At 31.7% G+C, this 14,034-nt stretch overlaps 3 protein-coding genes across 3 annotated transcripts; 2 read left to right on the forward strand and 1 right to left on the reverse strand.

The window, feature by feature from the left end:
• Positions 1-1,600: 1,600 nt before the first annotated feature.
• On the forward strand, positions 1,601-6,858 carry HELRODRAFT_177700 (hypothetical protein; the record flags this gene model as incomplete). The annotated part of the gene is made up of 9 exons (XM_009025863.1): positions 1,601-1,700; positions 2,459-2,607; positions 3,237-3,290; positions 3,715-3,883; positions 4,173-4,268; positions 5,155-5,327; positions 5,741-5,927; positions 6,244-6,288; positions 6,698-6,858. The coding sequence occupies 9 exons, from the start codon at positions 1,601-1,603 to the stop codon at positions 6,856-6,858; spliced, it is 1,134 nt and encodes a 377-aa protein (XP_009024111.1).
• Positions 6,859-8,618: 1,760 nt separating this feature from the next.
• HELRODRAFT_177701 (hypothetical protein) lies at positions 8,619-9,707 on the forward strand (the record flags this gene model as incomplete). Its single annotated transcript, XM_009025864.1, has 4 exons — positions 8,619-8,742; positions 8,874-9,062; positions 9,134-9,208; positions 9,535-9,707. The coding sequence occupies 4 exons, from the start codon at positions 8,619-8,621 to the stop codon at positions 9,705-9,707; spliced, it is 561 nt and encodes a 186-aa protein (XP_009024112.1).
• Positions 9,708-11,946: 2,239 nt separating this feature from the next.
• HELRODRAFT_177702 (hypothetical protein) lies at positions 11,947-13,903 on the reverse strand (the record flags this gene model as incomplete). Its single annotated transcript, XM_009025865.1, has 2 exons — positions 11,947-12,404; positions 12,829-13,903. 2 exons carry the CDS (start codon positions 13,901-13,903, stop codon positions 11,947-11,949), a joined length of 1,533 nt encoding a protein of 510 aa, XP_009024113.1.
• Between the last annotated feature and the right edge of the window lie 131 nt (positions 13,904-14,034).

Consider the following 14,034-nt stretch of genomic DNA (forward strand, 5'->3'; position numbering starts at 1 on the left):
TTTTAGTTAGATATTATCTCGTCATCATCATCGTCATCGTCGTCGTCGTCATCATCATCGTTGTCGGTTACAAAGACATCACCATCATTACCATCGTTATGAAGATCATCTTCATCTTCATCATCACCACCATCATCTTCATCATCATCTTCATCATTTTCATCATTACCACCATCATCATCATTTTCGTCATCACCATCATCATCACCATCATCATCAGCATGACCATCTCTCCTCTTTAGCCAGACAAACACGGCATTCAAACTTCCATCACTTTAAATTAATTAATTACTAATTTTAAAAAAAGAACTAACTGCCAGTTACGAGTGAGTCTCTCTAGCAAAACTTTTTCAAATGTTTTTTTTTTAATACAAAGTAAAAATAAAAACCCAAAACAACAAAATAAATCCTGCATGTTGATGGCTGACCCTTCCACTGTATAAAAAACTAAGCAGAGGTCAGATTTAAAGGAACGAAATTTTATTGTGAATTCAAACAAAGATTCTTTTTAGCCCATCTTAGCCCACTGAAAGAAAAATTCTTGTTTTTGCCCAAGATGCCAACAATTCCAACACCCAAACTAACCAACCCACACACACACACCCACACACACCACACACCCACACGCCTGAAAAATACACACGAATTCACACATTCACGCTAAATTTTGTTAAAAATATATTTTCGCTTCTGTGGAAAAACCCTTTCTATATTGAGGTTACAATATCATTCTTGTGTAAACTTTTTTTAGGGGCTCTGGACTGTCCTGTCTTAGATCCACCCGTGACTAGAGCACCTATGGAAATCTATTTTTTACAAAAGCCTTTCTAGGTGCAGTGATGTCCGAAACACAGTTTTAGCGGTTTTAGTAAGGTAACATTGATTTATATGCACGTAGAATGCACGCACATGACTTTTGATTTATTAAATTCTGGTGTTTTTTTTTAGTTTTCCCAGGTTTAATTTTTCATAAATTTTTTTGAATTATAAAAAAATTCAGAGATGCCAATAACAACGTCATCAACAACAACATCACCAACAACATCACCAACAACAATAAAAGTTAAAAAGTTAAACTTAATACAGAGAGAGAAGTGAAGAGTTGTATATCAATTTATATCTTAATAACTAATCATTTTATGGAAAAGTTCAAAACCAGTGACGGTATTGTTGGCGTTGGCTCAGGTTAAGTTACAGAACTTAGACACCTAGCGAAGCTTTCTGTTAAAATTAGGGTGAGTGTCGCTGTAATGTTGTGAGTATTTCATTTCACAAATACACACACATACACACACACATTTGAAAAATACACACGAATACACACACACACACACAAACGAATACGCAACTCACCACATGTTTGTGTTTGCTTTTGTTCAGTCATACCATCCTCAAATATTATCATGTATTGATCAACTTATATAAAAAAAAATTGTAATTGTAAAAAAACTTTAACTAGAACTACCTAGATGACATTTTGCAAAGAAAAATGTATAAATATATATTCATAATAAAATGTAGAGTTGATTATGTAATCAAGATACCTAATTTTCAAGCATTTGAAAAAAAATTAATAAATTATAATTTAAAAGTTGTAGAAATGCGTTTATATGAGGGCCTCATTGCCTTATCGTGTTTCAATCTTCTGGTTTGTTTAGCTACTGCGACTGTTGAAGATGATGACGACATGTTTGCAAGTAGTTAGTTCATAAATGTTAAAAGTAATGACTTGAAAGGAAGGCTTCTAACCAGTTTCTACTAATTTTAAATAGTTTATTAACGCTGCAGTTGGTTTTATTGAATAATAATAAGTCACGAACCTGCAAAATTTTTTTTTCTAGGTAACTCTTACAGCCTAACGAATTGTTTTTAAAAAAGTAAAATAAAAAAATTTATTGAATAATAATAAGACTTTGCAAATTGTAAAGATCTTGATAGATAACAAATCATGAAATAAGATAAAAATGAAAAATTATTTTCATTAAAACTTCAATTTCAATTAATTCTCCACCAGACTATCTTGCCGTAAGTAAATAAAAAACAAAGAAATACCACAGATGGCCCGGACAATCAGACCATTGATCTACTCGTCGTGACTGACTACTCCATGTTCAAAAAATAAGTTACGATAGAAATATTTTACAAATTTTTTTATGAAGTTTAAAACGTAATTATTTTCTCTCAAAGCACTTTTTCAGAGGTAAGACGACACATTCACCACACACGCACCACACACGCACACACACACACGCGCACCCACCACACACACACGCACACACACACACGCACACACACACACGCACACACACACACGCACGCATACACATAGCGTGAAAATCGCAGAAACTACACAAGTCGCATTTGATAGACTGGTACTGATACATTCAAATCCGATCATCGCAAAGCAGAACCTGGCATCATTTACAACTATTCTAACATGTTTAATTATTTTTATTAGTTCTAAAGTTGAATCCGCAGCTTAATGCGTCAAAAAATTGTCATGGTTTAATTCATTTTCTCAAAAACAACTGGTTGATAAAAAGTGGAAAGGACTACGATAAGGCTCTCTCAAGTTTGAATGAACATTTCACTAAAATAACCAAAAAAGTTTGTTATTTTCGTTACTGATGTTTAAAATGTTTTTATTTGCTAAACTATTCAATATTCAGCTTAAACGTAGTAATTTTATTGATCAATATCGGTTAAGAATCAATTGTTTTATAGTAGTTGCAAAAAATAATCTAGATTTTAGCTCCTTTTATCTATTTGATTATTTTTGTCACTAGACTTCAAAACATTGCTGATTGAGATTACTAACTAATAAAGTGGGTTTTTATTTACTAAATTGACGTTAAATAAAAGAGAAATAAATTTTTGCATTTTTCAATCTTTTTATTTGTTCTCAACTTAGAAAATAAATGCTGATACGTTTGGTTTTTCGTCTATGAAATGTTCGTCACACTGAAAATAAATGATCATTATTTTTTTTTTGTGCCGTAGAAATTGTAGTTAAATTGAAAATCGTTTGATTTTTCAAATCTTGAAATTGTATTTAATTGAAAATGAATGATCGTCTGAGTTTTTTTTATCTTATAAGTTGCATAAACTCAAAAAAAAAATAACCACACTTTGTGTTTTTTCATTCATTAAATTGTAATCAATTAAAAATGAATGATCAATATGTTTATATATTTTTCAAATTGTTGTTAAATTAAAGACAAATGAATACATGATAGGTGAAAAGCAATTTTGAGGCAATCACAAACTCCAAATATGGCTACAGGTATATGGTCAGATTGGTTGCAGTCACGTAATTACGGTAAATATTTTTTGAAATATCATTTTGATATTTTTTTGGAAAATAATTATGCTATTTTTTAAAAATAATATTATGTAATTAAACTTCTTTCTATAATCTAGTACAAGGGTGGGCAAACTTTTTGCAGTGAGGGCCGCATTGAGACTATTTTATGTTTGAAGGGCCGCTTATGTATTTATGTAGCAAATTTGCTCGATCCAGGGGAAGTTTTTTTTGAAATTTGTGTCTTTTTTTGGTCGTAATGTCTGGTGACGACCAATTTGTAACGTTAATTATTGATATTCATTCAATTCATTTCAATGAAAAACGCCTTTTTTTAGTGAAACAAACAACCAGGAAAAAAAACAGAATAAATTAATTTGCTATATAAATCTTTTTTGAACCATTTGTAACAGTTGGGAGAGGAATCAGACAAGGGCATCTGCTCTCAGATACATTGTTGGAATGGCGAGAAGTGTGTAACTGGCATTAAATACGAAGCGTTCGAGGGAACTTCGTGTGGAAATAAGAAATGGTGCGACAACAAGGAATGTTTCAACGACGAGAATGCACCTGAGAACAAAAGTTAGTTAAGAGTGCCTTTTTTGTTTCAATTGCCAAGTTTTGCATCTCCGGGGTCACTTTCAAGCCGCATTTCTTACTAATATTGACTGTTTTTGCTTTAAAATCATTTGTTCTTTTTTGGAATACTCATGCTGAGACGACTTTTTGCTTAAATGAAAAAAATATCGTTAAACTGATCAATATAATGCTATTAACGAATTATCTATGAATCATTTAAAAATTATGTCAAATTAATTGTTAAACTCTAATTAAAATAAATGAAACACTGATTTAAAAAAATACTTCAAAGTAATTTTGAAAAGAGAAAAATTATGTTCCTCAGATAAATGTCTATTTGGAGATTACGACGAAACTATGGAGATGTTTGGCGTGAAGAGTATTGCAAGTGCTCAGATATAAAGGATAAAAACGCCCAGTGCATGGATGAAGAAGTTAACAGTTGTCAAACATGTGAAGGAATCCAATTGAAATAATCTCAATACTGATTTCATTATTTCTTATATAAGTCATTTCACTCAAATACTTTGTTTCAAAATTTGAAATTTTACAATTTATTTTTATCAAAATTAAAAAAAAATAAGTTATGTTTATCGTGAAATTATTTTTCGCTGAAAAGTTTTCTAAAAAAATTTAGTAAAGCAACGTTAAACTTGAGTCAATTTAGCAAAAAAAAAATCGCTAAACTGGGCCATAAAATCTTAACTTGAAAACCCTTAAATGACTCGCAAAAAAATTTCTTAAATAGAAATGTTGATTCAGAAATTCGAATTTCGACTTTTAGAGCCCATTAACCCATAAATCCCCCTGTTAAAACATCGTTTAAGTGGGTTACTGTTTATTTTCACGCCAAGTTAGCATTGATTTTTTCATGAAAATATTTCCACCATTTATAAAACTGACACCAGATTCGTACAACGGGGGTAGGTTAGTGATCTGCGAAACTGTTTACCGTAACCAATCAAGTGATAAATATGTTTGTTGTATGTGTATGTACGTGTGTGCGTATGCGTGTTGTGTTCGTGCATTTGTGTATACACTTATACATATATTCTATTTTTTGTATAAATGTAAGAATGTTGTATGTTTGAATATTGCTTTGAAGTTTATTTTTTTAATATATATTTAACCGTCTTTCTGTTAATTTTTTTGGAAAATTCAGTCAGAATTGAAATTTTTAAAAACCCCATTGCATCTAAACACTTTAAAGAACATACAACAAAAAATAATAAAGATGGATTTTCTCACCAACTACTTTATTATCTCATTTTCAGTGATGTCACTCAAATTCCGGGAAATCCATCCTTCGAATCAGTTCAAGTTAAAAAGAATCAGCAGTGACTTACTTGTTGGGAATGCAAAAAATGGAGCTTGCTTCGACGAGTTCGTTAGTGGAGTTGTGAAGCTGAAAGCGGATTCCCATCTACAATGTGTCAACAAATGCCTGGTAAGTTTTCCAATCCTTTTTACTTCACCTTTTTTTGCGAATTAAGCATAGAGACTTAGGTCTTAACATCTTGCCTGTATTTTTTTCAAGATTAATAATTCGATTGTCAAGTTGCCTGGCACTGTTGGGTTCATTATGTTTTAACCTACAAATAGGTTGCTACAGACATGAATCTAAAAGGAGTCAACTACATGACGTCAGTAGGATCTTGTTCATGTCTTCCAAATATGAACGTTCTATACATTTTAACCACAGATCTGACTGGAGGGTGTTTGGCTTTCGTCAACAATTGTTAGATCATTATTTTTTTACAATTTTAGTTTAGTTTCCCTGAAGTAAGTATCAACTACAATCAAAGTGTTTATGCAAATACGGATAAATTAATGAATAACCATTACATTTAACCACGTTAGCAATTCGGTATTGATACTTTCCTTATAGATTGTCCACCAGAATTTGATTACATCCCGAAGTACAACAAGTGTTACAGCTTCCGAGGAAAAGGGATGACGTGGAATGAATCTCGAACGCTGTGCAACACCGTCTTCAATTTCCATTCGGTTATATGCGATGATCCCAACGAGAAACTGGCCATTGCAAGTTATTCTCTAAGCAAATGTGACTACATTTTTTTTCTAGTTCAAAATTTGAGTCTTTGTATAAAAATTAATGATAAATTAAAAACATCCCAATGAATTATTTTAATGTTGTAATTTATAAATACAAACATAGTCAAAAATATTCCATATGATGACTAACTAATATACACATGAATTAAATACCCACAACAAGCCTAATCAGTATGCATAAATACGTCACAGCTAATGAATATTCACGAACAATCACGTCACACCTAATAAATATTCACAAGTAATCATCTAATTAATACTTAATTAATATTCAAAACCCACTGCAGGTCTTCGTGCTAGCGGTTCAACCTACGCGTGGGAACCGTATATAGGTGAGAGTAATTAATGTCTTAATGTTTGGATTAAAACTTTTCACCAAAAAATAGTTTTTTGAACAACTTCATCAAACATAGATTAATATATTATGATATTGTATAATTTTTCAATTGCCAACAGTAGCACAGCCAAAAATTTCTTTGTAGTTTTGCACAGATTTTAAAAACTTACGACCCAATTCGTAAAAATTTGTTGATGGCTGAACAGTTTGAGATCTAAATTTTTTTAACGTTTCAAAATACGACCTTGACAAAATTGGATTAAAATCTCTTTAACTCGGCTACCCTTTTGTTAGAGAGTTGATAACAATTTATTTCTATGTATAATTTTAATCAGTTTTTTTTATTATTGATTGCTACTGATACGTTTCGGGAGTTACGCCATTTGGTTAATGAATCAAAACAGGTGAAAGGAGTGCAATGAAATATTCATTCTGGCTGGACGATTACCCTAAATATCCAAGGTCTGGTTTTGACTGCATTCAAGCTCTATACCCATCGTATGATTGGTTTAATTGGGATTGTTCCTCTAGTGACTCTGTGTTATGTGAGATTGACATGTTCTGATGTTTTTTGGTGATTTGTACTACAACTTGGATGATAAACATGTAGAGATTTAGCTTTATTTGGCAAAACAGTAAAATTAAATTTGTGTTTGGTGTTGTAAAATTTTTTGTGAATTCACTTCCAAGTCATGTAAAAAGGCGTCAATGTTTAATTGCCTAGATTGAATGAGGCAATTATCATGTTATTATTGATTGCTTTATGAAAAGTTATGTGTGTTACAAAGTAAAACTCAATTTGCGTTTCTGTTTTGACTTATAATACATAATATAAAAATATATTACATTTTTTAAGTTATAATAATAGATTACAAACAATTTCTCGATACATTAAAATCAAACCCAATAAAATAAAAAACAAAGGCCCATAATGTAAAAATGAAATTACATGAAAAAATAATTTCAGTCAGAAATTTTCAATTGATGAGAGATTCACTTTCGCACGACTTGTCAATCAATTTGTTTGGTTGCTTGTGATTTCTTTATAGTGGTCCAATAAATTCATTATTGGTTTAATTTTTGAAGAATGATTTATTTGCTAAAATTAAAAATAAAATATTGGAATAACGTTAAACCAACCTGTTTTAACAAAGCCTTTCAGCCGCAAATATTTTGAAATTTAGTATTCGGAAAAGCTAAATTTTTAATATTTTGTTGGCAAAACACATTAGTGATAAAAAAAATTTAAAAAATAAATAATAAAATGAAATAATATTTGCTTTGGAAAATTCAGAAATAGATAAATCTGTAATAAAACAATCGCGTGACACGTTAAGATGTGACAATAATTATATCCGGAAACCACCAACAATTCAGTTCGATTTTTTGTTATTTTGTGACATCTTCAAACAAAACTGGTACGTTTCTTCGCGATTCAATGCAACTTCATAGAGCTCGCATGCCTTTCAATGCTTAAAAATACCAGTAGCACACATATTTTTATTTATAAAGAGTCTGAAGAATATTTCTAGAACTTTAAAAATAGCATGTTGCATGTGTTTGAGGTCTTTTTAACTCGGTTTGCACGTGTGTTTTAGTGTGCAATTTTGAATTTACACATTTTTTATTTCGATGTTTGATTCTTTTGGGTGTTATAATTTAGTTTTTTGTTTGAGTTTTTTTTATAATTTTACAATTAATTGTTTAGACAAAAAGAAAAACTTGAATATAAATCAAAGGTAAACACCTGTATATGCATACATACAAACACATATACACACATCCAGCTTCTAGTATAAAAATATGAATTGAATATAAACCAAACATTCTGGGATCCATTAAACGCTTTTTTTTAAAGTTGACAACATGTTTCTCGTAAGAATGAACACAAACGTGTATCTTCTGGTGTTTGTAAGTTTATTTCGTTATTCCATTCAACTGGGACAAACAAGTGGAAAACTGTTTAGTAGAGTTTACAAGCATAATTTTCTTGATGGCTCCACGATTGAAGCTTGTTTTGATGAATCTTTCATTGGTGGTGTTTTAAGATTGGAAGCGAAATCCCTCCCTGTCTGCATTAATACATGCTTGGTAGTTTGAAATTTCTTTCTTTAATAAATTTAGTTCTTCTCTAGTTATTTGAGAACTTTTTGGCATGTCACTTAATTAATTCGATCAGAATCTTTTACAGTTCATAAAGTTATACAAAAATTGTTTTTTAATATCTAAAGTTGAGTTGTTTTAGCCGAGGTTTAGTAGATTATTTTGGATAATTTTACAAGCTGAATAAGTGCGTGTCATCTAAATACTTAGATCGTCACTAATATGAACTTGAGAGGCATTAACTACATGGCGTCAGTGGGATCTTGTTCATGTCTTCCAAATATGGACGCTCTTTACATTTTAACCACTGATCTGACTGGAGGATGTCTGGCTTTTGTCACTCACGGTTAGATCAATGTAGACAATGTGTTGTGTTAACATAATCATGTTTACATTACATGCGATGTGTGGTTGTTGTTGATGATATCGATGAAAAATTAGCTGGCGTTTGAATAATCTTTTTACAACATGTCATAGGCTGCTTTCCAAGCTTTGATTACATTGTCGAGTACCATAAATGCTACAGATGTAAGTTTACGAGCGCCATCTGGCCTCAAGCCAGGGAAACCTGCAACCGTCTACAGAGTTCTCACCTCGTTGTCATCGATGATTCTAGAGAACAGTATGCCGTCTCTGTCTACTTGCAACCGTATAAATATTCAAAAAGTGAAAAACTGTTTCATTTATTCAACATAGCTTTTTAACAACTTATGGCTAACAACAATTCAACAACATAGATAACCTATTCTGGACCGCTGGGACTCGACCGGCTGTTGACGACCCAAACGCGTTTTTTTGGGAGCCCTATCCAGGTAACTTTTAACAATTATTTCTTTTAAAAATCTTAATCTCAAAAAAATCTCTTCACGATAAAATCCTTTTTTTTCTGCATTTCCAAAAACAATGAAGCATCAAAACAAATGATAAATTAGGCTTTATTTTTACACTTCTGACGTTTTCATTGGCGATGTTAACGCCGTATTTTCATTTCCCGCACTTAATCCAATTTCACATTTGGTCCCGAATGTTAAAATTGTCGAATAATTTTAAATCAGGTTTAGTCAGAATCGAGTGTGGTTGAGATTAGGTAAAAAAGCAAACCAAATTTCAAACAACGTTTACCTTAAAACTCATTAAGGGCAGAACAGAACCATCGTGAATTACAACTGGGATGCCCTGCCATCGGTCGCTTCGGGGCTTACAGATCCGGCTAAAAACTGCATAGCGTACAACTCACAAAGTGCCACATGGTTCAACAATCATTGCAGTAGTGCGTTTTTAATCTTGTGTGAAATCGACATGGAAATTTAAATTGTCTGAGTTGTTGTTTAAAAAGCTGACAAATTTATTAGGTGAAAATGATTTTATGACTGTTTCAAAGATTTAGAGTTGTTTTCCTCAAATGTAATGACTGAATGTGAATAAAATTAACGAATGAAGCTAAAATGTTGGTGATTTAATTAATGATAAAAATAAGAATTTTGCTTTTGGTGATGGTGTTGGTTCCATATTTGTTAGATTGATCGCTAAATGGACAAATGAAATCAAGCTTATTAGGTAATAAGATTGATTCTATTGTAACTTGTTTTTATTAATAATTCGCATTGTTAATAAAAAAGTTTTAATTTTTTTCTAACTTTCTTCTATTTAGATGAACAATTTTCATTTAAACTACATTTATGTGATTTCCATTCAACTGTTGTTTCCATTTGAGGAATTTGAGTATACTATATATGTATATATATATATATATATATATATATATATATATATATAGATATTGTCCCATGATATTGTTCTTTTCAATTACTAAGTAACTAAAATGAAATGATCTTTCATTCAACAGCAATTAAAAATATACGGGAGATAATTAGATAACATGCAAAGTTCATCCAGCCCGACATGTGACATAACGATTATATTGTTTTATATCATATTTTGCTATTCAAGTTTAGAAAAATAGAAACCACAAAAAAAACACAGACACTAGGAATAATATATAATTTACATTTCACCATTTTTAAATTGAAAATAAACAATTAGAAATTAATTAATTATATAAATAACTAAAATATAGAGTAAAATTGTAAACATTATCTTTGAAAGTTTTGTCTGAAAACTCGAAATAAATTTACAAATAAATATTTCACCAATTAATGTCGATTTCACACAGAGAAGATAGCAGTGTAGAGCAGTCGTTATCAAACATGCCATCAAGCCTGGATACATATTGAATGCAGTTTCTAAAATCAGCCGGTGGGTGTGGGCTATTTGGACCCCAAAAAAATTCGGCTATTGAAATCGTCACTCCTTGGATGTTTTGGTATTGTGAGGAAATCATAAAATAATAATCATTATTGCTGCTTATCGGTTTTATTGCGCTCAATTCGAAAGTATCAATGATATATATATACACACACACACACACACACACGAAAATACACATATGAGTTTTTTGTCGTTGAGTTTGGAGAGGATGTGATGGACATAATCGAGTAGAGCAAGTTCCGTTGAGTGGCTAGGGCGAAAACCATATTGGTTGTTGCAAATAATTTTATGTACTTCAAAGAAAGAAAATAGTCTGACATAAACTGCTTTTTCTAGTAATTTTGACAACGGAGACAGTAGAGAAATCGGCCTGTAGTTATTAATGTCGGCATTATCTCCTTTTTTAAATATGGGAATAACTTTCGAGGTTTTAAAGCAGTCCGGAAAAATTCCTGAACTAAGAGATAAGTTGAAAATATGTAGAAGGGGTACTGTTATATTGGATATTATGTTTTTTACAAGAAACATATTTAATCCATCATCTGAATAAGATTTCTTGTTTTTCAACTTGCCAGCTAATGTTAGCAGGTCGGAGCGAGTAATCGGATGGAAGCAGATAGAGTGAGAATTAGGCGGTGACATGTGGGACAAAGGATCTGTATCAACTGAAGGTAGGTTAGAAAGAAGTTCGTTGCTGATGTTTATGAAGTGTTCGTTAAAGTGTTTACATATTTCGAGTTTGTTTTGTACCTTATTGTTGTTGATGATGAGTTTTGATATTTGTGGAGAAGAATATCTAGTATTTAAAGCTTCTTTGATCAAGTTCCACTGTGATTTAGAATCATGAATTTTATCGAAGCGGTGAATGTAGAAATCACGCTCAGTCTTTCTTTTAATCCGGGTGAAGAAATTACGATACCTTTTATAAGCAGAAATGTTGCTCTGCGACGGAATTTTAAGGCTTTTGATGTAGAGTTTATGTTTAATTTTGGATAAATGGATGATGTGTTTGTTGACCCACGTTTTTTTATAAATATAATTGACTGGAAGCAGAGGGGAAACGGAGTCCAGAATATAGAANAGAATGGCATANAACGTAGAGCAGCATGTATTAATATTATCTTGAGTAGTGACAGATGACCAGTCTTGGACAGAAAGTTGGAGGTTGATTTTCCTAAGAGAATCAGGACAGAGATTTCTACGAGTTAATTGGAGCTGTTGGAATGGGGAAACAATAATTTGGACATAAAGCGAAAATAGGAAAATGGTCGGAAAAGTCATGTTAAAGAATACCAGAAATGTGATGAGATAGATTGCTTGTGAAGATATTGTCTATTATAGAAGAGGAAGAATGAGTCACTCTGGTAGGCTGAGATATAAGAGGAACAAAGTTGAAGGAAGCCAGTAAATCGGAAAAGGAAGCAACGAGTTTATCAGAGCAGGCCTTTGAGAGATCTAAGTTGAAATCGCCGACAAGGTAAACTTTAGAATTGGTTTTAAGACTAGATAAAGCGAGGTCAAGTTTTTGAATTAAATTGGAGGGGTCAGAGTTAGGTGGTCTATAGATAGCAAATACGATGACGTTGGATTTGTGAAATTTAATTTCAATACATAGACAATCGGCGACGTCGTCCGTTGATAGGGCATTGTCGAAAAGTGTATAATCTAGTCCCAATTTAAGAAATATCCCGACACCACCACCCTTTTTATTAGATCTGTTTTTGAATAAAAAATTATAATCTGGTAAATTGATTAAATTAACCGATTCGTCGTTTAACCATGTCTCAGAGATAACAATTACATTGAAATAATTACTTATAACATTGTTTAACAATAATAAATCGTTTACTTTGTTTAATAAACTACGACTATTTATATGTAGGATTGACAAGAGGTTATTAGATTTTAAATCATTATTATTTAACATATTCAAAAGATTATCAATTGAATAGTAAGGAGAAGAGAAAGTGAAAGAATCCAGTATGTTAAAGTCAGGGTCAATGTTTGAGTGAAATGTACTATGATCAATAACAGGAATTAATGAACACGAATTGTCATAATTTGGATTAGTTGACGATTGATTTGAAGAGGATTCAGCCATTGTTGATCGATGAGGTTTCTTCCGATTTTTTGGAGGTGAAATGCCATTCACGAATGATGACACCTTCGGGCATGTTATCAGGGTCTTGCATTTTAGTAGCATCAGCAGTGTTGACGCATACTCGAAACATTGTTGATTCGATGTCGTCGTTGTTTAGCGTTGTACCTGGAGGAACTGTTGAAAGTTTGCTGACTGGAAAGCACGATAATACATTAATACCAATATCAGACAAATATTCGACAACTTTACTTCTGCTGCATTTTTTAACGTTACTCATTGCGAATACCGATTTTTTTACTATGATTTTCTCGGCACAAAGTTTGTCGGTGGCGCATTTTTTTAGACCAATTATTTTATTAGGTTGATTTGGTGGATTTCCTTTAAGCGATGATTGATCGTTAGGGTTGACTTGGTTGGCAACCGGAGAGTTGTTTGTGCGAGCACTTTTTTTGTTTCGAACGACCACGCTGTATGGCAGAGGGTTGTCATCAGTCGGTGTCGTAATTTCGTCGGACCAAAACATGGCTGGTTTGGAGGTAACAGCTTGCTTGTTCATATCGGAGTTAACTGCTGACGGAACTGAGTTTATGTTCAGTTTCGAGGTATTTTTGTCTTTATTGTACGACAAACAGTTTATTTTGTTGTTAAGCGCCGACATATCATGTGTATGCACGTCTATTGTTTGCACTAATTTATTTTTCAAAGAAGTTATATCTTGCGTGTGCACGTCAAGTGTTTGTATGAGTTTGTTATGTTGAGTGTACAACATGTTTTTTAATTCATTTTTCAGAATTTCAAAGTTTATTTTGATGACATTTTCGAAGTTAGGAACATTAGATAAATTAACGCTGGCAAATATTGAGCACTTATCCATAAGTTTTTCCTCTTTCAAAAAAATAAGAATTTGTGTTAATACTAACAGTTTATCGCGCCTTGTGTTGCCACGTGAAGTAGGTTTTTCAAACTTTTCAATTTTAACATTTTCCAACTCTAATTTCAAAATTTTTTGAGCGTCAATAAAGTCCTCGTTGGAGAAAAATTCAGCAGTATTATTTATAAACGTCTCATTATCAAATAAGTCGAAGTTACCAACCAAAAAATATAGAACTTCGCTAATTACAACTGGTCTCGCCGCCATGACAATAAAAATCTATATATATATATATATATATATATATATATATATATATCTATATATATATAAAATCTATATATATATATATATATATATATATATATATATATATATATATATATATATATATATAT

This window comes from Helobdella robusta (genome assembly GCF_000326865.2).
Source record: "Helobdella robusta unplaced genomic scaffold HELROscaffold_44, whole genome shotgun sequence".
Lineage (NCBI taxonomy): Eukaryota > Metazoa > Annelida > Clitellata > Rhynchobdellida > Glossiphoniidae > Helobdella > Helobdella robusta.